The 26,578-nt window shown below is 50.6% G+C and overlaps 1 protein-coding gene across 6 annotated transcripts in view; it reads left to right on the forward strand.

Annotated features, from left to right (window-relative positions):
- Nucleotides 1-26,578, forward strand: part of GRB10 (growth factor receptor bound protein 10) — a 171,138-nt gene that overhangs the window by 73,813 nt on the left and 70,747 nt on the right. For 5 of the 6 annotated variants that reach the window (XM_077304161.1, XM_077304159.1, XM_077304163.1 and 2 more), the window contains 2 exons: nt 2,104-2,323; nt 8,021-8,162. In XM_077304161.1, the coding sequence (XP_077160276.1) occupies nt 2,104-2,323; nt 8,021-8,162 (362 nt within the window). Of the gene's footprint in view, nt 1-2,103; nt 2,324-4,976; nt 5,146-8,020; nt 8,163-26,578 lie in introns of those variants that run through there. The other variant, XM_077304165.1, reaches the window with a different exon arrangement.

The raw sequence follows: 26,578 nt of genomic DNA on the forward strand, positions 1-26,578 counted from the left end.
ATGCCCCCCCCCCCCCCCCTAAAAACAAGCCTGCTTGGCAGACCCCTGGAAACACTGGCTGGCTTGTCAGGTGGCTTCACAATTTGAGAAAACTGTTTTTTAAAAAGTTGCTTCCCAAGGCACCCCAAGAATTTGAAGCAAGGGAGGTCACTTGTCAAAGGGAGTGGGCGGGGAATGGGTGTATAAACAACACAAAGTGTGTGGTTGACATTTTTGTAAAAAACCCTCAGAACTGGGGTGGGGGTGGGGGTGGGGCAGTGTGGTTGTGGGTCAGACCTGCTTGTGTAATATGGGACAGTGGCCTTTAGCAGGGGCACACTTTCCAGAGAGGCCTTGACATTTCACTGCAGGCGTTTTTCTTGCTGAATACGTTAAGTTGTGTCCTCTTCTTTTCCAAGCAGCAGTGAGGATTCCAGTTTCCCCGAAGGCCTAAACTGGCTCATCTGCTGACTTGCAAAGATGATTGGCTTGTTTGCACTTCACTGGGGAAAGTGGCACTTATAGGGAAAGTGGTGGTGGTGGGGGGGGCTGCTTATGTCGCGGAGTTTTTGCCTCTGCGGGGTTTGCAAGTGATTTGCAGTTTTGAAGGGAGTGGTGAGAGGAAACTTAAACACGTTTGCCAATCTTCAGATGGGGTCTAGAGATCTTCCGAAATTACAATCGATCTCCAGATGTCAGAGATCAGTTCCCTGGGAGTATTTTGATTTAATTGTTTGATCAGTAATTTTCGATTTAAGACCTGTAGACAAATAATCGGCCATAAAGAAAGAGACAATGAGGTCGTTAACATTCAGTAGAAATGCGGGTTGTGTGCTGTGGTGCGCTTCGGCCACTTGGGCAATCACTGAAGCCCTAAGCGGCCAGCGCTGCAGCGCAGAGGGGAGAGAAGGGGTGCCGATGGCCGACTGGAGCACCACCAGAACCCCTCCCCTCCTCTCTATGCTGCGGTGCTGGCCGCTTCGGGCACGCCGGAGCACACAACCCTCATAGAAACGAAGAAATCAGATCTTTTTGATGTCGCCTCCATTTGGGTGAAATGACATGCCTTCATTGGGCCTCGTGCAGAGGGCAGTCAAGTATAATATGTTGAATAGTGTCAGGGATGCCTAGTTCACAAGAACACAATCAGTTTTCGAAAGGGACCCTACTAATTTGAGGCAGCTGCATTGGCTACCGGTTGAATTCCAGATCTAATTCAAGGTATTGGTTTTGACCTTTAATGCCACATGCCAGCCTTTCTCGTCTTTTTTACTGTTGAGAAACTCCTGTAATATTCTTCAAGCGTTGAGATAATCTGGAAGTGTCGTGATTATGCAAATATGGATGGGAAGCATAGCTGTGGACATGCTCGGGGCTCTTCCCAACTCCCCATGCTCATCATTGGCCATTTGGGGAGGGGAAGTGGGTCAATGTGATTATATGTGGTCATATCACCCCATAAAAGTTTTAATTTTTGAAAAAATAAACCGTTCACTCCCACCCATTTGGGAAACCCTTCCATGGCCATCAAGAAACCCCAGGGTTTCATGAAACCCTAGTTGAGAAAGCCTGCCATATGCAGTCTAGGTCCAGCATATCTAAGGGATGGTTGGTCATCCCTGGTCCAAGGGAAGTCTACCTGGCCGCGACCAGGGCCAGAGCCTTCTCTATCCTGTCACCTACCCGGTGGAATGGGCTCCCCGAAGATCTCAGGGCACTGACAGAACTAACTCAGTTCCACAGGGCCTGCCAAACAGAGCTCTAATGCCAGGCGTTTGCTTAAGGCCAGGATAGGGACATAAATACCATCTTGGGTTCCTCCTTGGGGTATAGTCAACTATGATGTATACTGTATTTTAATTCTGTGTGCTGCTGTGTGCTGCTGCTGGGTTATTTTACATGTTGTTTTTACCTATTGATCTTACTGTATATTTTTATATGGTTGTAAGCCACCATGGGCCAGTGACCCCGGGAGTTGCGGCATAAAAATCTAAGGTATAAATAAATAATCATTTATCCAAGTTCCTCCGTGACTTGTTTTGCCTAGTGCAGCTGTGTTGCTTGCCTAGAACATCTTTTGCTCCTAACCTGGGTCTAGCTTGCTCTTCTCTCGTGTCCTTTCAGATGATGACGTGGACTTGGAAGCTTTAGTGAACGACATGAACTCTTCGTTTGAAAGTCTGTACTCTGCCTACAGCATGCATTCGGAAAGCAAGCCGCTTCTTCAAAACGGCCAGCTGGGTCGCAGCCCCCCGCAGCCAGTTTCAGGAACCAGTTTGATTCAGCCTTTGTCTCCACAACGGAACGTGCAGCGGTCTCAGCCAGTGCGCATCACAGCAGTCAGGTACACCAGCGGCTGCAAAGCGGATCACCATCCGTCTCCAGGGAGATCCGAAGTCCTCTTAATTTGGCACACCAATGTGGTCCAGTGGAAAGATTGTCATTCTCAGACTTGGGTTCTGATCTCAGCCAGGAACAATCCGGGGGGGGGGATGTACTCCAGGGGGCCCAGTGGAGGGTGCATATGCTTACCTAGCTCCATAGGCTCCAGATTGGAGACCAGATCAGGTCCAAGGTTTAGGTATTAACTTTTAAAGCCCTAAACCAGGCTTTCTCAACCAGAGTTTTGTGAAACCCGGGGGTTTCTTGAGGGCCCTGGAAGGATTTCCTGAAGGAGTGGGAGTTAATTAATTTTATATATTTTTTAAAAATGTGTTCAACATTTATTGGGTGACAGGACCGTATATAGTCATGTCAACCCCCACTCCCAGTGGCCAATGATGGGCCTGTAGGGGATGGGAAGGGGAAGGGCCCCAGGTAAGCATGTCCACAGCTCTGCTTCTCAACCATATTCTGCATGATTGTGCCACTTCTGGGGTTTCTGGAAGCCTGAAGAATTTTTCCGAGGTTTCTTAACGGTAAAAAAGTTGAGAAAGGCTGCCCTAAATGGTTTGTCGTATCTATGGGACTGACTCTTCCACACAACCCACCCCCCAAAGGTTGCTAAGATCATCTGACCAAAAACTGCTGAGGATCCCGGATCTAAAGGAAGGGAGACTGACCTTGACTAACACTCTGTTGAAAGAGCCTTAACCACTTCCACAGGGCCTTCAAGACAAGGCTGTTCTGCCAGGCTGAGGCCCAAACAGACCATCAAGAAGTGCTGACCTCAACAGAGGAGGACTTGCCCCCCAAGGATTTGATCCCGCCTCCCCAAGTTTAAATCTGTATAAATTATATTTCTGGCAACTGTTATCTACAGTATTTGCTGGCGTATAAGACTACTTTCCCCCCCTGAAAAACATGCCTCCAGGTGGGGGGGTCGTCCTATACGCCGGGTGCCCTTCAGTTGGGATAGACAGAGCTGCCCACAGTGGCCTCCCGATGCCCGCCCACCTCATTCTACATGCCATCCAGTATCGCGTGGTATCCAGCATGGACGTGGTGGGTCATCAGCGAGGCTGCAGCGAGCATCAGCAGCAAGACAGGGGTGCCAGCCTTTTCGGCATGACTGGCCCGTTCTGCTCGGCGGGAAGCAGCGGCGCTCCGGACCGCCCCTTGTCTACGCACAGCTCGCACATGCGCACTAGTGCCGTTCACAGGGAGATGCAGGGGTGGGCCGGAAGCACTGCAGTCACGCTGCGGCCGTACAATGGTGACAATGACAGGTACTGTAATGTAATGTAACCAACTCTATATTTTGAGTGGTCTTATACGCCGGCAAATATAGTAATTTATAGGTGTGTTTTTATTCTGACGGTCTATTTTATGCTATTACCTGCCCTGAGCTTTTTAGGATGGGCCGGCCACAAAAGTAATAATAATATTTTAAATATTATTGTTGTGGTTAATAGCAGTGTTAAGAGCGGGCGCCACGGACTAAATAAAAGAGTAAGGGCTGTTGGGGAGGAGTTAGGGCGGGCCCTGTCCGGGATAAAAACTTGGAGGGGCCAATCAGGAGCTGTGAAGCGGCTCCTGATTGGCCCCTCCAAGTGTCCATCCAGGGCCAGCAGCCAATGGGGAGGCGCACTTTGCGCGCCTCCCCATTGGCTGCTTCGGCCGGCCGGGGCTCAGTCCAGTCAGCCAGACCGCGCCGACAGTCCTCCAGCCGGCCTGCTCCTCCTCCTGCTTCTCCGGGCCGCTTCAGCGGCCGGGAGAAGCCACAGCCATGTGAGTTGGGGCCCACTCCGCCGTTCGGGACTTGGGGAGGGTGGGGGGGCGGCTGAGTCTGGGCTGGGGGGTGGCCCAAGCAGCCTTCTCCCGGCTGCCGGAGCCGCCTCGCATTACCGCCGCACCGTCCCTCACCCCTTTCTAGCGCCCATTTTATTGCTTCTTAAAATGGGCTTAAAATCTAGTTAGTAATATATAACATGAATGATGATATTCTATTATTGGTCAATATATAATAATATTATTAGTCAATATTAACAGTATTTAAGGGATAATTAATATCATGAATCAGTTAATATTAGAAAAGAATAAGAGTCCTGTAGCTTTTTAAAGATCATCAAAATATGTGGCAGGCTGTGAGCTTCTCTGAGTCTGAAGAACCGAGCAGTGACTCACACGAGCTCCTCCCCCATCACAATTTCGTCAGCCTCTATTATTGTTGTTGTTGTTGTTGTTGTTGTTATTTCGATTTATTTCCCGCCACTCCCAAATGGCTTGTGGCAGGTTACAGTGTCTCTAAGGTGCTACCGGACTCTTGCACTTTTACTGCTACAGACAGACTAACATGGCTACTTTAGCTAAAATGAGTATATTTTCTGCTCTTGAATTGGCTAGTAATTTAGAAACAGGGACATCTGCTGAGGACTCGGTACTCTGTTGTGTCAAAAATTTAATCCATTTCTGTCTTGCCTTATTATACTGGGGACATTCAAATAGAACATGTCTTACTCACCAGCACCCCATCCCCAGCTACAATATCTATTTGAACAACATTTGAGTCCAGTGACACCTTGAAGATCAACAGAAATTTTATTTAAAGTGTAAGCCTTCATGTGCATGCCTCTTTCTTCAGATGCTGTCTGTATCACACACATGCTTTTATGTGCAAACTTGGCTGGTCTTAAAGGTGCCCCTGGACTCAAACTTTGTTCTGCTGCTTCAGACCAACACAGCGACCCACCTGTCCCGATGTGCGGCCTCCCAAAACCGCAGAAGGTAAAGCGTTTAATCTTGCGGGTGTAATAGCTTGTCTGTACTTTGGGACCCAGAAGGGTGGGTTGTTAATCCACAATGCCAAGGAAGAATTAAGATGGTGAATGTCAGGGGAAGCCTTGATTTACAGGCTCCTTGTATATTTTATGGTTGCCAGGAGGTTTTGTGAAATATAGTTATGAATAAACCCTGCTATTGTCCTAGGGTGTAGCTCTCGCAGCCCATGGGTGTTGCTGGTTATAAATGTTGAGCAGCTCGTAAACCCATGAAAGAAGGTGTGACTTGAACTGTATCCTAGAGGCAGAGAAATTATGAGCTCTTGAATGGTCTCTGCCCTGAAATCACTTGCCACAGTGGACATTTTCGGAGACATCTGCTGCTATGGACTTGCTGAACTGTGTGAATGAAACTTAATTTTAGGTAGGCCCTGGCCTGGATGGCCCAGGTTAGCCCGATCTCATCAGATCTTGGAATTTAAGCAGGGTCAGCCCTGGTTAGTACTGGGATGGCAACCTACCTCTAGGAACACAAGACAAGCCCTGTTGGATGAAGCCAATAGCCCATGCAGTCTAACACTGTGTCACACAATGGTCCAAACCCAGGTGCCTCTGACTCTTTCTTGCCCGTGAAAGCCCTGCACAACTGAGACAAGTTCCCACCACCACCAATTGAATTAGGCTGTAGCGATGAGCAGACTGTATTCCTGGGAACTGAGCAGCTCAATTACTGAGCCAAACAAATCAGAGTTCTAAGGTTTGTTGCACTTGGTTGAACATGTTTCTGACTTCCATTTCAGCCCTTAGATACATGTGGGCAGCCGTGTTGGTATGGAGTAGGGATGTGTGCTTTGGCTCGGCTGTCTCGGCGATCACCGAAGCCCCAGGCGGTGCGTAGGAGGCTAGTGGTGCCCCTCCTCTCCCCGCCAAGGCGCTGGCCTCCTACACGCTGCCTCAGGCTTCGGTGATTGCCGGGGCGGCTGAGCCAAGCCAAAGCGAACATCCCTAGTCTGAGGCAGCAGAACAAAGTCTGAGTCCAGGAGCACTTTTAGGCCAGTGGAGTTTTATCCAGGGTATGAGCTTTTGTGTGCACATGAACCCTTATATGTCTGGAATAAAACGTGGTTGCTTTTAAAGGCGCCACTGGACTCCAAATCCCTGTGAACAATACAAGATCCCTGCCGCCAGCATCTCTCCCTAGTGCCTGGTCCCTGGGAGCCACAAGCAATATGTGTCCATGTTTAGCAGCCTTGATCCTTCCTGAACACGGGGCTTTCAGTGTGCTTCAGCTTTGCATCTCCTCCGCATTTCAAATCAGCATTTTGGCCCCAGATCCAGAAAGCTCACTGAGTCCTGCACAACTCTTGTTTTTCTTACTGTCAATCTGAAATTTCCCCCTCTTCTTTTCTGAAATTAGTGTTGCTCTAAAGGCTCATTTTTAATCCTAATTAAGCTGTTGGTTGGTGTGACCCAAATAGCCCGGGTTAGCCCTGATAGTGCTGTAGTGCTGTTCTCAGGGGTAATATCACAGCTCTCACAGCACCACTTCCCACACAGGGTACCTGTTGTGGGGAGAGGAAGGAAAGGCGATGGTAAGCCGCTTTGAGACCTCTTTGGCTAGTGAAAAGCGGGGTATAAAACCCAACTCTTCTTCTTCTAACCACAGAGGTTTCCAGATCAGTTCTTAGCTCAAGGCGAGATGCTGATATTCACCTTTGAAGCCCTGCATGGCCTGCGACCAACATACCCTAAGAACCACCTTCTGCTGTATAGACTTTCCCATTCACTGTGGTCATCTTTGGAGCTTGTCTGCTTTGGTTGCTTCCACCAGCTGAGGCTATATCCAAGAAAGGGCCTTGGTTGTATCACCCAAAATTTGGAACTCCCTCCCCAGGTGGATTTGTCTGCCTCCTGTCAGCAGATGAAGACTTTTTTTGTTTAATTTGGAATCTTTTCCACCCCCACCCCGCACCCCCCACCACCCCAGTAGCGGTTATTAGCCTCCCTCTCTGTTTTTATTGGATTGTTTTTAATTCCTTTACTAATATTTATCGGTTAGGTTTGTCTACTGCCTGTCCCGCTTTTTTGGAGCAGGGTGGTTCCCAGTCATCAAGTCAAAATATTACAGTTACTAATTTAAACATCACAATTAAAGCATCATTCAGACATTAAAAAGGAGTGGCCCAATAGTCAGCCAGAAGGAGCCAGTCACAGAATTCTCAGTGCCCGTCGTCAGCCACAGTCCTGGCAGAACACCTCTGTTTTACAGGCCGGATAGAATTGAAGGGAGTCGCATGGAGTCCAGATCTTGGCAAGGCTATTATGATTTATTCATTATAATACTTGTAGGCCTGCCATCTCGCGGTGGCTAACAACAGATAAAACATATAATAAAATGCACAAAAACTCTGCAACCCCCAGATGCTAAGCCCCCCACCCACCCACCCACCCTCACCCCCATCTGCCACATCCCCAAGGCTGGTGTTATGAATAGGAGACCCCGGAGGAGGGGTCAGATCTTCTGTCTGCTGAATCTCAAACAAAACCCTGGCAGAAGAGCTCTGTCTTGCAGGCCCTGTGGGTCTGGGTCAGTTCTGACAGGGCCCTTAACTCTTCCGGGAGCTCATTCCACCAGGTGGGGGCCAAAAAGGCCCTAGTTGAGGCCAGGCAGACCGTGGGCCAGGGATTGCCAACCTATTTGTACCCACAGGGCGAAGGGCCCTGCCGGCGGTGCAGCATTGGAACGAGGGCGGAAAAGGCCCTGGTCCTGGTCGACAATGTCACCTTCCCACTTTTGCATTCGAGGATGCAGCAATGTTTAATGCGAACTAGGTTCCCTTGCTAGTTAAGATCTCTGCCTAAAACTTTGCCCTCTTCCACAGACGCCTCCAAGAAGAAGAACAACAGTTCAGAACGTCCTCCTTGCCCGCCATACCAAACCCTTTCCCAGAGCTTTGCAGCCCTGCGAGCTCCCCTGTGCTGGCACCTGGATCCCTCCCTCAGAGTCAACCCGCCAACAAACAAGTAAGTTCTTTGGTAAAGAGCTGTGCTTCTCGCAGCAGATTCCCCAGGTTCTGGCCTTGGGCAGCTGACCTCTTCATCCCAGCAGGGGCCGCAGAAGGCGGGGGAGAGAAAGGAGAAATACAAAGTTTTGCTAAAAAAGAAAAAGGAAGTCCCCCCCTCCTTGAGCAGTAGAAAGGCTAGTAAGCAGTACAGCCTTCAAACAAATTTCAAAGCTTTTAAAAAGACTTGTAAGAACAAAGAATATTATAAATCTTCCTTCCAGTTAATGAAGGCTGTTTGTAATGAACAGCCATAAAAGTTTGGGTATGGTCTTTTATTACTGCAGGCAATGACTCATTTAATTTTGGAGATTAAAAAAAAGATTTTTTAAAAGAATTTGTTGGAATGAGCAGTAACGGAGTGGATCCTCCCCCCATAGGGTCTCTTAACCTGCTGCTTGCTCAATTTAAAAGTTAAAATAGGTAGAAGAAGAAGAAGAAGTTGGTTCTTATATGCCGCTTTTCTGTACCCGAAGGAGGCTCAAAGCGGCCTTCCCTTTCCTCTCCCCACAACAAGCACCCTGTGAGGTGGGTGAGGCTGAGAGAGCCCTGATATTCCTGCTCGGTCAGAACAGTTTTATCAGTGCCGTGGCGAGCCCAAGGTCACCCAGCTGGTTGCATGTGGGGGAGCACAGAATCGAACCCGGCATGCCAGGTTAGAAGTCCGCACTCCTAACCTCTACACCAAACTGGCTCTGGTACAGGTTTAAAAATATGCGGTGCCTTTTAATTTGATGTCACTAGAATCTTTTTAACAATCGGGAGAGGAGAGTGATGATGAGTTATCTCCTTCAGCGTCGGCTTCTCCACGATTTAAATACAATTTAAAATATGGGCTAGAATTAGAAGAATGTTCTAAAGCAATCTAGATGGTCTTGTATGGGGTGGGCCAACTGGCTCTCCGGATGGCCAGGGACTACAATTCCAAGGAGGCAGGGGCTGTCCCTGGACATCTGGAGAGCCGCAGTTGGGCAGACCTGGTAGACAATGTGGGCAGGCAGGGTCATCAATGTGAAGCCCACCTGCCTGCCAAGATCTTTTCTCCTGGCATGACAAGCCTTAGGGGTAAAGGCCCCAAGACCACTTGTGGTGGAGAAATGATTTGGGAAGTTTGGTGATTTGTTGCGTTGCATAAAATCTATTGGCTGAGACCAGACGTAATCCACAGCGACCAAGGGCCCCTGCTCCCCCCCACCCCCCCTCAGAATCCCATCAATAAGCCCTGGACCTGTTTGTAGTACTATATTGTTATACCATTATATTGTGCTGTTATTTTGGTTACAATTATTAGTTATCAGTTATACATGTTACAGACTGTTTTATGTATTGTTCTCTGTTATGATGTAAACCGCCCTGAGCCTCCGGGGAGGGCGGTATATAAGTATGATAAATAAATAACTATGCAATCCCAGACAAAATCCCACTCCTCATCGACCAATGGCTTCATTGCGTTCAGAAATGTGTGTCATGCTACTTGGTTGGAAGAAGCCTTGACTAGGCCAGGCCTCTTTCTTGCCTAGTAGAAGAGCTGGGTTTTTAATACCCCATTTCCACTCCCCGAAGGTGTCCCAAAGCAGCTTACAAAGGCCTCTCCCTTCCTCTTCCCCCACAACAGACACCCTGTGAGGTAGGTGGGGCTGAGAGAGCTCGAACAGAACTTCCCTATGAGAACTGTCATGAGAGAACTGTGACTAGCCCAAGGTCAGTAGGTAGGTGAAGGTGGAGAGAAAATGAGAGGGAAGGTATGGTATGGAAAGCAACACGATACCTGCTATGGGAGAGGCAGAAGTAATTTTCATTTCCTGTTGCTCTGTGCCTCCCTCTCGGCAGGAAGGCAAGAGGGGCAGTGCTGTTGAGCCAGCAGGGGTTTCTGGAGTCAAGTGTCAAGTTAGTTAGTTCAGGACAAACTACTTAGTACAAGACGCAATTTTTGCAGCCCGCAATCAGAATTCATACAAAGGAGAGCAGAATCAAATGGTCGCTTATAAATGGCTGTATTGTTGTTAGGTGCGAAGTTGTGTCTGACCCATTGAGACCCCATGGACAATGATCCTCCAGGCCTTCCTGTCCTCTACCATTCCCCAGAGTCCATTTAAGTTTGCACCGACTGCTTCAGTGACTCCATCCAGCCACCTCATTCTCTGTCATCCCCTTCTTCTTTTGCCCTCAATCGCTCCCAGCATTAGGCTGTTCTCCAGGGAGTCCTTCCTTCTCATAAGGTGGCCAAAGTATTTGAGTTTCATCTTCAGGATCTGGCCTTCTAAGAAGCAGACAGGGCTGATCTCCTCTAGGACTGACTGGTTTGTTCGGCTTGCAGTTCAAGGGACTCGCAAGAGTCTTCTTCAGCACCAGAGTTCAAAAGCCTCAATTCTTTGACGCTCGGCTTTCCTTCTAGTCCAACTTTCACAGCCATACATTGCAATTGGGAATACCATAGCCTTGACTAGACGCACTTTTGTTGGCAGGGTGATGTCTCTGCTTTTTAGGATGCTGTCTAGATTTGCCAAAACTTTCCTCCCCAGGAGCAAGTGTCTTTTAATTACTTTGCTGCAGTCCCCATCTGCAGCGATCTTGGAGCCCAGGAAAATAAAATCTGCCATTTCTTCCCCATCTATTTGCCAGGAATTGAGAGGACCGGATGCCATAATCTTCGTTTTCTTGATGTTGAGTTTCAAGCCAGCTTTTGCACTCGCCTCCTTCACCCGCATCAAGAGGCTCTTTAGTTCCTCTTAGCTTTGTGCCATTAGAATGGTATCATCTGCATATCTGAGGTTGCTGATATTTCGCCCTGCAATCTTGATCCCGGTTTGTGACTCATCTAACCCCACTTTTCTCATGATGTGCTCTGCATACAAGTTAAATAGGCAGGGTGACAGCATACAGCCTTGCCGACTTCCTTTCTCAATTTTGAACCAGCCTTCAGTGATTCCATGCCCAGTTCTCACTGTTGCTTCTTGACCTGCATATAGGTTTCTCAAGAGACAGATAAGATGCTCTGGTATTCCCATCTCTTTAAGAACTTGCCACAATTTGTTGTGCTCCACATAGTCAAAGGCTTTAGAATAGTCAATGAAGCAGAAGTAGATGTTTTTCTGGTACTCCCCAACTTTCTCCATGATCCAGCATATGTTGGCAATTTGATCTCAAGTTCCTCTGCCTCTTTGAAATCCTGCCTGTACTTCTGGAAGTTCTTGGTCCACATATTGCTGGAGCCTAGCTTGTAGGATTTTGAGCATCACTTTGGTAGCATGAGAAATGAGTGCAATGGTGCGGTAGTTTGAACATTCTTTGGCATTGCCCTTCTTTGGGATTGGAATGTAAACTGACCTTTTCCAATCCTGTGGCCACTGCTGAGTTTTCCAAATTTGCTGGCATATTGAGTGTAGCACTTTTACTGCATCGTCTTTTAAGATTTTGAATGCTGTCACCTCCACCAGTTTTATTGTTATTCAGACTTCCTAAGGCCCATTTGACTTCACATTCCAGGATGTCTGGCTCCAGGTCAGTAACTACCTCATTGTGGTCATCAGGGATGTTAAGCTCGCTCTTGTATAGTTCTTCTGTATAATTTTGCCACCTTTGTTTAATCTCTTCTGCTTCTGTGAGGTCCCTACCATTTTGGTCCCTTATCATACCCATCTTTGCATGAAATGTTCTCTTCATATTTCCAATTGTCTTGAAAAGATCTCTGGTCCTCCCCATTCTAATGTTTTCTTCTATTTGTTTGCACTGTTCATTTAAGAAGGCATTCTTATATCTTCTAGATTTTCTCTGGAATTCTGCATTCAATTGGGTGTATCTTTCTCTTTCTCCCTTGCCTTTCACTTCCCTTCTCTCCTTAGCTATTTGTAAAGCTTCCTCAGACTGCCATTTTGCTTTCTTGCATTTCTTTTTCTTTGGGATGGTTTTAGTTGCTACCTCTTGTACAATGTTGTGAACCTCCGTCCATAGTTCTTCAGGCACTCTGTCTACCAGATCTAATTCCTTAAATCCATTTGTCACCTCTTTGGCGGTATATCATAGTTTAATGAGTGCAGTCGTGACCATTTGAAAGCCTCATCAGCAGGAGTATCACAATTCCTTCTACGGTATACATTATAACAGAGCTCTGCTGTTGTTTTTTGGACCAGTAAATAGTTGAACAAGTGGGATGGCCAGCTAGAAGAAGCATATCTAGCAAAAAACAAAAAACAAAAACGAATTCCAGATTTATTAGACTTGTTCTTTGAGACTGTTCTATAAAGGGCCAAACTGTAGCTCTCCAGATGTCCATGGACTACAATTACCACGAGCCCCTCCCAGGGATAGGATATGTTGATCTTGAAGAATCAGCGTGCTGCTAGAAAGCGTGATGGGCCACATGAGAAATCCCTTTTTGTTACTCCGGGGATAATGGTGAGCATGACCCTAACGAGAGACAAAGCTCTTCTCTGTCCTGGAGCTGGCAAGTCTGAAAGCAAAGCCTACTGAGGGCAGCCTCAAAAGTTGGCAGAGCCTTCGAGGAGGGGACTGCCGGGAGGTCAGGCAGGACAGCGATTGGGGTGGTCAAGAATCTGATGTGTCAGGGAAGATCAGAATTGGCTGGTAATTGGGCAGACATGGTTCCATGAAGGCTTCCGTCATGATGTCATGCTGGTGTTGAGTGTGATGAGAGAGGAGAGATCTGGCAGTTTCCTTGGACGGGAGCAAACCGGGTTGGGGGCCTGGGTGTCGTACAGGGTTTCTGGAACAGCTTAATTCAGCTTTTCTCAACTTTTTTCCAGTTGAGAAAACCCGGCAATATGTTTCAGGCTTCAAGAATGAAGCAGAGCTCTGTCCACACCCACCTGGGACCCCTCCCCTCCCACCCCCTCCAGGCCCTTCATTGGCTGTTTTGGAGTGATCACATGACCAGCTGAGATGTTTCTTTGATGGATATGGTTGCCATCTCTGGCAAGAAATTCCTGGAGATGTGATGGGGTGGGTGGGACCTCAGCTGGATATAAGTCCCTCGTGTTCACCCTCTGTAACAGGCATTTTCTCCGGGGAAGCTGATCTCTGAGGTCTGAAGATCAGTTGTGATTCCAGGAAATCACTCAGCCTTGTCTGGCAGTCGGCAGGCCTGACTGATTTGACGGATGATTTGGTGGTGTTTTAAATATTTATTAAGGCCTCTCTTGCTTACAGAGTTCAAGGCAGCATACAACCTAGATGAAAGAAATAAAATAGACTAAAAACATACAAGCCAAAATGTCAAGCTGCAACTCAGGACAGATAGTACATGTCAACAAATGCAGTTCGAAATAAAGCCTCCTTCAACAGCCTCCTAAAGTAGCCTCCTAAAGGTATCAGGTTACGTCCCAGTTGGGGAAGGTGCAGCCTGTTGGCCAGAGGCAATTTTTAAAAAAGAATTTGTTGGGGAAATCTAGGATTTTATCCTTAGGGTGAGGTGAGCATTACAAAGGTTCTTTCCTACACAGGCTGCCACAAGTGGTTGAAGAAGCAGAAGGCATTTTGTAAACTTATGAAGACTCCTCTTTGTCCGTGCAGCTGCCTCCCAGGATTTCTGATCACCTCCCTGGGGAGCACATAGCAATGTTGAAGAATTGTTGATTATTTGGTTTATTCAAACATTTATACCCCTCATGTCCTCTTGGCTCACAGTTAGGCATGGACACAACCCGAAGCATGACACCCCCCCTCCCCCCCAAAAAAGAAAAGAAAATAGTGCAAATTTGCCTGCACAACCCTCCAGTTCTCACTGGCCAGGCCGATCCCAGGTTGGCCTCCCTTGCAGACCTCAAGATGATCAGCTGTTTGGCGGGGCCTCTTGGGCTGTCCCGTCTGGGGAGTCAGCTTCTGCTGCTGGGTGCCTTGCAGCGCCTGGGCTCAGAATCCCCCAGTGGGCTGGGTCTGTGTGAGGAGAGGGACATGTCTCCCTCCCCCGATCAGGGAGACACCCAAATCTGAGTGGGGAGGGGGTGATGTCTCAGATCAGGGAGATCACTTCGCCTCCCGAGGGAGGGGGTCGCAAAAGATGGCTACCTAGACAAAAGCTTTTGAAATTTCATCTAACAATGTTAATCTGTGTGAAAGAAATCATAACCAGAATATAAGACTCATCAGGACCAAATGTTTATCTGAATTTTTTTAGGGGGTAGAGGGGATGTTTCCAAGAGCATGTAGCTTAGAGCGATGAACTGAAGCTTGACTTTCTCCAAAGGGTGTAAACCAAAAAGCTAACCAGTAATGTAAGCTATCATTTTTGGTTGTGTACAAATATTTTGGAACGAAGCATGCAGCAATTACATGAAGGTCACTGCCGTGCCATGGGGCTTAAATTCTGAAGTCTGTTGTGTGAGTCAGTGTAGCTTTCAGCTGTAAAAATAGAGCCGATTTCTCGCAACCTTTCTCCACACAGTTCCGAGTAGCTGTCCTGCTTCACCAAACTTATTTGCACTTAATTTAAAACTTCTCAAAGTTGTACACACTAAATGTTCCAGACATAAGCCTCTGTTTAACAGGATGCAGCCAATTGCAGCTAATCTATATTGTTTTACAAATGTACCTTAACTTTAAGTAGCCAACCAGTGAATCCCTTGTTTCTTGTTCTTTGGAGCAGTTCTGGAAAACCAATTCACAGGACTATAAGAAGAGCCCTGCTGGTTCAGGCCAATAGTCCATCTAGTGCAGCATCCTCAGTCATAGTTTTTTCAAGTTAAAGAACCATAACCTCTTTAACCTGTCTATTAGAACATAAGGGAAGCCATGTTGGATCAGGCCAATGGCCCATTCAGTCCAACATTCAGTGTCACACAATAGCCAAACCCCAGGGGCCATCAGGAGGTCCACCAGTAGAGCCAGAACTCTAGAATAGCGTTCCCCAACCTGTGGGCCGTGGACCACATGTGGTCCGTCGACTAATCGGAGGTGGGCCGCGAAGGACGCCTTCTCCCCCCGCCCCCTGGCCCTTCATCAACGATCCGGCAGGTGCACATGTGCAGGCTCAGAGCTCCGTGCCAACACTCGCTGGCATGCCAACAGCTGTGCCTCCCTCCCTGCCCCATCCACCCCGCCTCCCTGAGCAGAAGCGCCGCCTCGGCTTCCCGGCCCCCCTGGATTCCCAGCGCTTAAGAGCGCTCACTTGATTGCCAATGGCAATCCCCCCCCCCCCGGCCTCAGTAAAATTGTCAAGCGTTGAGTGGTCCCCGGTGATAAAAAGGTTGGGGACCACTGCTCTAGAAGACCTCCCCAATCTGTTCTCTCCCCCCGCCCCAGCATCAAGAACACAAAGCATCCCTGCCCCAGACATAGGAACATATGAGAAGCCATGTTGGATCAGGCCAATGGCCCATCTAGTCCAACATGCGGTGTCACACAATAGCCAAAACCCAGGTGCCTTCAGGAGGTCCACCAGCAGGGCCAGAATTTCAGAAGCCCTCCCACTGTTGCCCCCCAGGCACCAAGAACACAGAGCATCACTGCTCTAGTCACTGTGTTCCTTGTAGCTAAGAACGACTGACGCATCTCTGCTCCTTATGTTTATCCAATCCTCTCTTGAAGCTGTCTGTGCTTGTAGCCACCACCACTTCTTGTGGTAGTAATTTCCATGTGTTAATTACTTCCATTTCTGTGTTCTAAGTCCACTGCTCATTTCATTGAGTGTCCACAACAAAAGGCGAAAAATACTGCTTTCTCTTCATAGAATCATAGAATCATAGAGTTGGAAGGGGCCATACAGGCCATCTAGTCCAACCCCCTGCTCAACGCAGGATTAGCCCTAAGCATCCTAAAGCATCCAAGAAAAGTGTGTATCCAACCTTTGCTTGAAGACTGCCAGTGAGGGGGAGCTCCCCACCTCCTTAGGCAGCCTATTCCACTGCTGAACTACTCTGACTGTGAAAAACTTTTTCCTGATATCTAGCCTATATCGTTGTACTTGAAGTTTAAACCCATTACTGCATGTCCTCTCCTCTGCAGCCAGCAGAAACAGCATCCTGCCCTCCTCCAAGTGACAACCTTTCAAATACTTAAAGAGGGCTATCATGTCCCCTCTCAACCTCCTTTTCTCCAGGCTGAACATTCCCAAGTCCCTCAACCTATCTTCATAGGGCTTGGTCCCTTGGCCCCAGATCACCTTCGTCACTCTCCTCTGTACCCTTTCAATTTTATCTACGTCCTTCTTGAAGTGAGGCCTCCAGAACTGCACACAGTACTCCAGGTGTGGTCTGACCAGTGCCGTATACAATGGGACTCTGACATCTTGTGATTTTGATGTGATGCCCCTGTTGATACAGCCCAAAATAGCATTTGCCTTTTTTACTGCTGCATCACACTGCCTGCTCATGTTTAGTTTACAATCCACAAGTACCCCAAGGTCTCGTTCACACACAGTGTTACCTAGAAGCGTATCCCCCATCCAGTAGGCATGCTTTTCATTTTTCTGACCCAGATGCAGAACTTTACACTTATCTTTATTAAATTGCATCTTGTTCTCATTTGCCCATTTTTCCATTGTGTTCAGATCTCGTTGAACTCTGTCTCTATCTTCCGGAGTATTTGCCAGTCCTCCCAATTTGGTGTCATCTGCAAACTTGATGAGTAGTCCCTCCACCCCCTCATCTAGTTCATTAATAAATATGTTAAAAAGTACCGGTCCGAGCACCGAGCCCTGAGGTACCCCGCTACTCACCTCTCTCCAGTCTGATGAAACACCATTGACAACAACTCTTTGAGTGCGGTTCTCTAACCAATTCCCTATCCACCTAACTATCTGAAAATCCAGATTGCAGTCCTTCAATTTATCCATCAGAACATCATGGGGAACCTTGTCAAAAGCTTGACTAAAATCCAAGTAAATGACATCAACCGAATTTCCCCGATCCAGCAAACCTGTTACTTGGTCAAAAAAGGAAACCAGGTTGGTCTGGCAGGACCTGTTGGAGACAAATCCATGCTGACTTCCTTGGATCTCCCAATTGTCCTCCAGATGTTTGCAGATCGCTCCCTTTAATATCTGCTCCATTATCTTCCCCACAACAGAGGTCAGACTCACTGGTCTGTAGTTTCCCGGGTCATCCTTCCTCCCTTTTTTGAAGATCGGAATAACGTTTGCTCTCTTCCAGTCCTCCGGGACATCTCCAGTCCTTAAAGAGGTTCCGAAGATGATGGACAAGGGCTGTGCAAGTTCTCTGGAAAGTTCTTTGCGTACTCTCGGGTGCATTTCATCCGGACCAGGGGATTTGAACTCATCCAGTGCAGCTAAATGCCTCTCGACAACCTCTCTATCCATGTTAACCTGCCACCCAGACACTGTCCTTTGGCTACGGCCATCTCTAGATGTGCCTAAACGCTTTGACCTTTGGGAAAAAACTGATGTAAAATAGGCACTAAGCCTTTCTCCTTTCTCTGCATCCTCCATTAGAGTTTGTCCATCCGCAGCCAACAGTGGGCCTATTGCCTCCTTTACTTTACGTTCGCTCCTCACATAACTGAAAAATCTTTTCTTGTTACAATGGGCTTCCCTGGACAATCTTAGCTCACTCTCAGTTTTGGCCTTTCTGATGATTGATCTACAGTGCCTAGTAACCTGTAGGTATTCTTCTTTAGAGCTCTGTCCTTCCCTCCATTTCCTGAACATTTTCCTTTTCTTTCTTAGTTCCTCTTGAAGTTCTCTGTTCATCCCAATAGGCTTCTTAGAGCTCCCGCAGTGTTTTCGTCTTTCTGGGATAGTCATTGATTGAGCATGCAATAGCTCTTGTTTGAGTAGCGCCCACCCTTCACACGCTCCCTTCCCTTCCAGCATTCTCGTCTATGGTATGACACTCATCATGTCTCTGAGTATATTAAAGTTTGCCCTTCCATCTTTATTCCATGTATAATTTTGTAAACCTCAGTCATGTCATCTCTAGGGGCCATTCCGCACCAGGATCTATGTGGCAAATTGGTTGCGGGACGAAAAAACGCCATTTTAAATAGTGGAATTCGTCGTTATGCATACCTGGCTTTGTAGTGGAATCCCGTTGCGTTTCTATCGTTTCCCACAGGTTTCCGGTCTCTGCAAAAATCGCTAGCCAGGAAGTGATATTGCCGAGCTCGTCCCGCCCGTGGCTGTCAAGCAGCCAATGGGCGGCTGTTATCATGATCCCCAAAAGCACCTTTCCCTTTAAGGAAGTTGAAAAAGAAAATACACGTTGCAACGAATCTGCGTTGATTCGTTGCAACCGAGAGACCCATCTAGGTAGCAGGTGGTGTTTGAGCTGCCGTTTCATCGTTGCCACGCTCCCCCCGAGTGAAATAAAATAATACCCCCCCCCCGGCACAGGCGCGATTTTCGGCCCAAAATACAATAAAAAATAAAGGGAAAATAAACCAGCAAACAGGGCTGTGTGTTGTTTCGTGCTTAGTGACTTAAAACAGCTCTGCAGCCAGGGAAGCCTCGTAAACGAAGGCTTGCCAATGCGTTTATCTCCGCTCGCTTGGAGAAAAAAAATGGTGATCGCTTCGCCGGAAGATCAGAGGAGAGAGCTAGGGGGCGGGACTTTGCAGAAACCGCAACATTGGTAACACACAGAACTTTTTCGCTAGTGTTGCTGATTGGTTGCAAGGGTGTAGTGCTTTCCGGAGGGTGAATCCACTTTTTGGGATTTCCCTGAAAGAGCTACAACGAAGCACTTTTTGCAGATCGGTTTCAGGAGTGTTGCAGATTGTCAACGACGTTGTACATAATGGCAAAACTCTAGCGATTTCAATTTGTAACTATTGTGCTATTTTGGATGAGTGCGGAATGGCCCTGGCTGACAACAACAGGGCACAGAGGCTGAGGCCTTCCCTTGATGTTGCCCCTTGCCTCTGGGATTCTGAGGATTTGTGCCTCTGAAAGTGGAAGTTCCCCAAGTCGCCACGGCTAGACTTGTCTTCCATGAATTCCCTCTTAGTGCAGTTTATTCCTGTGGCCGTCACGGAAGAGTTCCTTTTTAATTAAACCAAGGATCTTTCTCTGCTTCTGGAATAATTCAGGCCTAAGATGACAAACAGGTTCCTGTGTCCTGCAGGCTGGCAATATTTTCTGCCAATAACAGTGGCCAGGCCGAGCTAGTGTGATGCTGTTGACAGACATGGACTAGAAGACGTGACTTGACTTGGCCTCAAAGCTGCCTGACTGATCCCAGACAATGTCATGAACCCCAATTCATGCCATATAGGTTTCATTTCCCACACTCTTCAGATCTCACCAGCCAGCTCTGGCCAAAGCCATAAAGCAATAAACTTGTCAGCGGTGCTTCTGCCTCCCTTCTTTTCCCAGCGGGAGAGGCTCCATGCGAATGTATCAGTCTTACTGTAAGTGTCCTTGCGGAGACAACCCAGAGTCTCAACAAAGTGTCAACTGTTTGATAAGATTCCGGGCCATCTGGCCGCTTGGAAATCAACCTACCTCTGCTTCTTCCCCGCTCTCCCGCCAAAACCTTCCGTGCCCCCCTCCCCTATTTGGTGGGCACTATAACTGCCTTGTTTGTTCTTCTGTACTTTGTTATTATCAAGATCTTTACTTAGGAAGATCTTGGCTTGCTTTAGCGTTCTGTAGTCTCCGTCTAATAAAACCCTACTTGGATTTACAACTGTCTGTTGGATCTCGGATGTGCCTTTACCGCGGACTCTGCAGGCTGGGCTCAGCCTGATTCCTGACAAATTGATAATAACCACTTTCTCCCTGTTAATCCATCCGCTGGAGAGCCTCGCCCCCCATGGCAGCGGCGCCACCGGAGGATTCAGGGTCAGATGTCGTGGAGCAGTCCCCGGACGGGGGCTGGCAGCGCCTGATCATCCACGTCCCCATCGAGGAGCAAGCGGATGACGGAGCAACCACCGCGCCCTTGACGACGCCTTCCCGCTCCAACAATTCAGCTTCCTTCGGACCAGAGAACGGGGACCCCCAACTCCCTCAGCATGAAGGTGGCGCGGAGCCCCCGCACTCAGAATGTCCTCACACTGGGAGAGTACCGACACTCATCCCACCCCGGACAACCCGACAAGGACGGATGGGAGATTGCCTTCTCCATCCAGCCTAGATGAGGAAGAGGAGCCCCCCAAGGACCCGGAACTTCTGAACCGACTAGCAGAGTTGGGCCGACAGGTTGGAGTCGACCACAGCCGGCATGGGTGTCAGCACCTCGTCCACGTGGAAGAATTAGAGAGCCTGGTACTACGCATGGGGACCCAGCAGAGAGAAATTGACGCCCTTCGCCAGCAGGCCGAGACCTACCGCGACCTCTGGAACACCCACCTCGCCTTGGAGAAGGGGACGAAGGGTCGTGCATCCCTACCCACGTCTCTTCCCGCAGCAGCCACCGCCTTGGCTTCGCGGGCTACCGCCCGTCCCCCAGCGGGGCCATCGGTCAAGCCCAAACACCACAGCACCCCAGTAGTGGGGTTCGGAACCATGGGGGCCGCTATCTCATCCACCCTGCCATTGACGATGGCCCCCCCACCCAGGAGACTTTTCCCCCCCAGACGTAGGGGTGAGCCTGCCCGCAGGGACCTGGCTTGCTGAGGGTGATGCCGACACTGATCCTGGGCCCCGGCGGGGATCTGCGCGTCTCTCAGCTTTCGGTGAGCCCCCGCCGAGACTCCCGTCGTTTGTGGGGAGGGGACTCACCATCACTATCCCGACCACGGGCCACAAACCCCGGGACATTTCTATTGGGTCCGTGGGAGGAACCTCGCTCCCAGACCCCCACTCCCCCAGCTCCGCAGCCACCGCCGATGACGGGGCCATGGGGTCCTTATGCGCTCTCGGGGGGCCCCTCCCCTGGGGACGGAACCCCTACATGCCCCCCCAATGGGACAGTTCCCGATGATTCTGGCGGGAGTCCCCTACGCCCCCCCCCGGCACTGGGAGCGCCGCCCCAGCAACTCGCAAACTTCTTCGTGCCGCCGCAGGCACCGGTTCCCGCTGCCCCACCATCGTCCCCGGCCGGCCCAGCTCCCCCACGCACGCCCCCACCTCGCCTGGATGATGGGGCCGCCAGAGGGGAGCGCCACGAGCATTTGGGGCGACGGAAATTCAAGTCGAGGTTCGATGGATCGTCGGAAAAATTCACTTATTTCTTAATTATGGTGGATGGTTTTTTAGCGGAGTGGGGGGACACCTTTCGGAACGAGGTCGACCTGGTCCGCACCCTCAGCTGCAACCTAGACGGCAAGGCAATGGAATGGTGGATCGACCAGCACGAGAATGGCATGGTGGCAGCAACCTCCTTGGCATCCTTCAGGGAAGAGCTCCAGGAGGCTTTTCGCGACCCCTTCAAGGAGCGGAAGGCAAAGGAGGCCCTGGCCGAACTGAAGCAGAAAGGGAGACCCCTAATGGACTACATCATTGACTTTCGCCAGTAGGCGGCCCGCCTATTCAAGGGTTCCCGGCTGGACAGGTTGCCCGCAGCTCCCAAACCCTTGGCGGCCCCACCAGGACCCACGCCCGCACTGGACCGGGAGCGGCGCCGCCAGCAGGGGCTGTGCCACGAGTGCGGGGGCAAAGGACATTTCGCCTCGGTCTGCCCCACGCGCTTGGCCATGGCCAATCCAGCTCCCCAGCAGGAGCGAGGGAAATCCCGCCCTCTGGGCGATCGAGCCTGCCCCACGGAGAAACCGGGAGGCAAGCCAAGCGGACCCCGGGCACTCCTCGCCCCAGTGGGAGTGGTCGAGGACGATGACTGGGCGGACAGGGCTAGCCCCGATTCACCACTGTCGGATGGCTTGGGAAACGAGGACGGTACACCGCGCCGGGTGCCCCTCGGCGGACCCTCCTCATCGGCACGCCGGCGCCCCCCAGAAGAATCCTACCCCCCATCCTCCTAGCGGTACTGATCAACAAAGCGGCTAACACCCGGATCGAGGTCCAGGTGTGCATGGACTCCGGCTGCGCCACCTCCCTGGTGAAGCCAGAGCTCGCCCAGGCGCTGGGGGCCTCGCTGGAAGAACTGGACAGGCCAATCATCATGAGGCAAGTGGATGGGGCCCCCGTGGGGGGGGAGCAATTCGTCATGCCACAAGCACACTCACCCTGAATATCGGCCCACACTGGGAATACCTCTCTCTCACCATCGTCCCGATGGCCAGATTTTCGATCCTCTTAGGGATCAACTGGATGGAACTCCACCGCCCCAAGATTGACTGGGATGAGAAGCGGCTTGTGTTCTCCCACCCGAACTGCAAACTCCATTTCTGGTATCGGGACCGTCCCGACTCGCCCCGCACAGTAGTGGTGGGCACAGTGGTCCCCTGGTCGGCGAGCCCAGTGGTTCTCAACCCTTGGCTGCGCGCCCTTGGCCTCTACCACAGGGAGGTCGAAGGTGTCCCCCCCTGCTACAGAGACCTTCTCCGAGGAGGAATGTAACCAGCTCCCCCCTCACCGCCCCACAGACAGTGCCATTGAACTGGTGCTGGGGGCCAAGCTCCCCAAGGCAAAATTGTACAACATCAGCCTGGCCGAGCTCAGGGAGTTACGCGCCTTCGTTGACAAGAATTTGGCCCAGGGCTTCATCCGTCCAGCAACGTCACCCATGGCTGCCCCAGTCCTTTTTGCCAAGAAGAAGGATGGCTCCCTCAGACTTTGCATGGACTACCGGGCCATCAACGCCATCTCCCGGGTTGCCTACCCCCTGCCACTGATCAAGGACTTGCTCAGCCGACTGGGGGAAGGGCGCATCTTCACCAAATTGGACTTGCGGGACGCCTACTTCAGGGTCTGTGTCGCGGAGGGAGACGAATGGAAGACCGCCTTCAACAGCCCCCTGGGACAGTTTGAGTACCTTGTCATGCTGTTCAGTTTAAGCGGCTCTCCGGGCATTTTCATGAACGTGATCAATGAGGTGTTGCATGACTTATTGTACCGGGGGGGGGGGGGTGGTTTACCTGGACGACGTGTTGATATACTCCCGGGGGGAGGAGGAACACATCACCCTAGTGTGGGAGGTTCTCAGCCGATTGGCGGACCACAAACTATATGCTAAGTTGTCCAAGTGCGAGTTCCACCAAAGCCGGGTGGATTTCCTGGGTCTCGGGGGAGGGAATTCAAGTGGACCCGGCCAAGGTGCAGGCGGTTCTGAATTGGGAGGCCCCCCGTACCCACCGCCAGCTCCAGTCCTTCCTCGGGTTCGCCAATTTCTACCGGGACTTCCTCCCGGGGTTCTCCCGGGTAGCCCTGCCCCTCACTGCCTTCCTCAGAACCAAGGGGAAGGGTGCCAGAGATGGCCATCCGGGTGCCCCCCTGCCCTGGACTCCTGACTGTACGACCACTTTCGAAAACCTCAAACGCCTCTTTACCTCGGAGCCCATCCTGGCCCACCCTGAGACCGACAAACCCTTTGTGGTTCAGGTGGACGCCTCCGACGAGGCGATAGGGGGGGTCCTCTTCCAACGGGAGGAGTCAGGGCAACTACGGCCGTGTACTTACCTCTCCCGCAAATTTTCCCCCACAGAAAGGAACTGGGCGATCTGGGAGAAGGAGGCGGCGGCGGTGAAGGTTGCCCTCACCACCTAGCGCCACTTCCTAGAGGGGTCCAAAGAACCGTTTGAGATCTGGACCGACCACAAGAACTTGGAGGCCCTGCGCAAGCCACGCACCCTCAGCACCAAGCAGATTCGCTGGGCGGATTTCTTCTCCCGGTTCAACTTCATGCTAGTGCACATCCCTGGAAAAAAGAATTTCATTTCAGATGCCCTGTCCCGCAAGTATCCCGGGAGGGGGGAAGACCCCCCGTGTCGACACGGTATTCAGCCCCGAGCAGTTGGGGATGCTGGTGCAAACCCGCAGCCAAACGAAAGGGGGAGGGCCGGGAGGGGATTCCCAGAGGACGCCACTGCGGGCCCTGCCCCCGGTCCCGCTTCCGGAGTTCCGGGTGGCCCTAGAGCCCAACCCTCAGCTGGCCGATCTCCGAGCGCAACTCTGCGCCCACGAAGGGTTGTGGTATCGGGGGGACCACCTGTACATTCAGGCCTCCTTGCGCAAGGCGGTCCTCGAGCTGTGCCTCGACAGCAAATCTGCTGGGCACTTCGGGTTCCTAAAGACGTGGGGCCTGTTGAGACGCCAATTCTGGTGGCCGGGGGCCCGTAGAGACATAGGGGAATACATCGCGGGGTGCCCCGTGTGTTTGACCCATAAGCGGGGGGCAGGGAAGCCACAGGGGTTTGCTGAAGCCCCTGGAGGTCCCCGAACGCCCCTGGGAGGTCATCTCCATGGACTATCACCGACTTGCCCCTGAGTCAGGGGAAGACGGTGATCTGGGTGGTGGTAGACCAGTTTTTGAAACAAGCACATTTCGTGCCGTGCCCGGGCTTGCCTACGGCGCAACGCCTGGCGGAGATGTTCGTCTCCCACGTCATGAGACTGCACAGGTTCCCCCGCAAGATAATCAGCGACCAGCCAAGTTTTGGGGTGCCCTCATGCACTTGGTGGGAGTGTCCCGGGGCCTTAGCTCCGCCTACCACCCCACCACTAATGACCAGACCGAGAGAGTAAACCAGGTGCTGGAACAGTACCTGTGGTGCTTTTTGAAGTACCATCAGGACGATTGGGTATCCCCCCGTGGTCGAATACGCCTACAACAATGCCCCACACGCCAGCACGGGGTGGTCCCCTTTTGAGGTGGTCCACGGGTATGCTTCCCCACCATTCCCCACTCTGGTGAAGCCCCCCGGAGACCCCACAACAATCCCCCCGGGGGTAGATGAATGGGCTGCCCGCGTCAGGGAGGCGTGGGGGGAGGTAACCGAAGCCCTGTCTAAGGCCAAAACCGACTTCAAGAAATGGGCCGACCGCAAGCGGCAATCTCCCCCGGCGTACGCGGTGGGGGACGAGGTGTTTATTTCCACCAAGCACCTAAAAAACCGAAGACCCAGCAAAAAACTCAGCTACCAATTTGTGGGCCCCTTTAAGATAGTGGTGATGCTGAATGAAGTCACAGTGAAGGTAGAACTGCCCTCCGCTTACCGCAAGGTACACCCAGTGTTTCACGTCAGCTTGGTGAAACGAGCTCCCCCCCCCCCGATGACTCGCACCCCAAGTCCCCTCCACCTCCGCCAGTCATGGTAGGGGATGACACCCACTACGAGCTGTCGGACATAGTGGACTCCAGATTTCTCCGCAAGCAGCTCCAGTACTTAGTTTCCTGGAAGGGCTTTCCTGACTCCAAGAACGAGTGGGTGAATGCCGAGGATGTCGCCGCCCCCTCCCTGCTCCGCAAATTCCACTCATGTTTCCCAGAAAATCCGGGCCTAGCCCCGGTCGCGGCGGGTAGGTGAGCGGGCGCATGGGTGGGGAGGGATCCTTAAGGGAAGCCGAGTGTCATGATCCCCAATTCATGCCATATAGGTTTCATTTCCTCTTCAGATCTCACCAGCCAGCTCTGGCCAAAGCCATAAAGCAATAAACTTGTCAGCGGTGCTTCTGCCTCCCTTCTTTTCCCAGCGGGAGAGGCTCCATGCGAATGTATCAGTCTTACTGTAAGTGTCCTTGCGGAGACAACCCAGAGTCTCAACAAAGTGTCAACTGTTTGATAAGATTCCGGGCCATCTGGCCGCTTGGAAATCAACCCACCTCCGCCTCTTCCCCGTTCTCCCGCCAAAACCTTCCGTGCCCCCCTCCCCTATTTGGTGGGCACTATAACTGCCTTGTTTGTTCTTCTGTACTTTGTTATTATCAAGACCTTTGCTTAGGAAGATCTTGGCTTGCTTTAGCATTCTATAGTTATATTGGATTTACAACTGCCTGTTGGATCTCGGATGTGCCTTTACCGTGGACTCTGCAGGCTGGGCTCAGCCTGATTCCTGACAGGCAATTCATTCTCATTGTCTAATCTACCTTGCAAGACTGTTGTTATGAAAATACAAAAGAGAGGAAGCCCTAAACCTCTTGAATGAAGATTGGAACATGAAAAAATCCTCTGGTCGCCCCTCACTTTCCGTGCCGTCATGAAGCTGAGTGGCCTGCCACAGTCGAAGGGTGGCTGTGAAGTTGGTCTTCCTTTCAAAAATACTTGGGGGCCAGCAGAATTCGCTCCCCTCTCCTTTGAAAGCTTTTACCTCTCCCCATCCTAGTTTTCCAAAGGAGGGAAAGGTCATTGGGCATTATTAGGAAATGGTGTATGGCGTGTGCGTTGAGTGGGATTTCAACAGCTGGCCTTCGTTTGGCTTTTCGGCACGGTTTTCCCACTGATTTATATTGCTGTGTTATCAGAATCATAGGCTGCCTGTCTATAAATCTTGCACCAAGATCCACATAAATAGCTCTGACCTCTAAGCTATGTGTTGTATGTTGTTTTTATGCTTGTTAGTTGGCTATGAATTTTATTGTTCATGGTATATTGTTATTGTTATATGGATTTTGATAGTGTTCTATGTACA

This window comes from Paroedura picta, chromosome 11 (genome assembly GCF_049243985.1).
Source record: "Paroedura picta isolate Pp20150507F chromosome 11, Ppicta_v3.0, whole genome shotgun sequence".
Lineage (NCBI taxonomy): Eukaryota > Metazoa > Chordata > Lepidosauria > Squamata > Gekkonidae > Paroedura > Paroedura picta.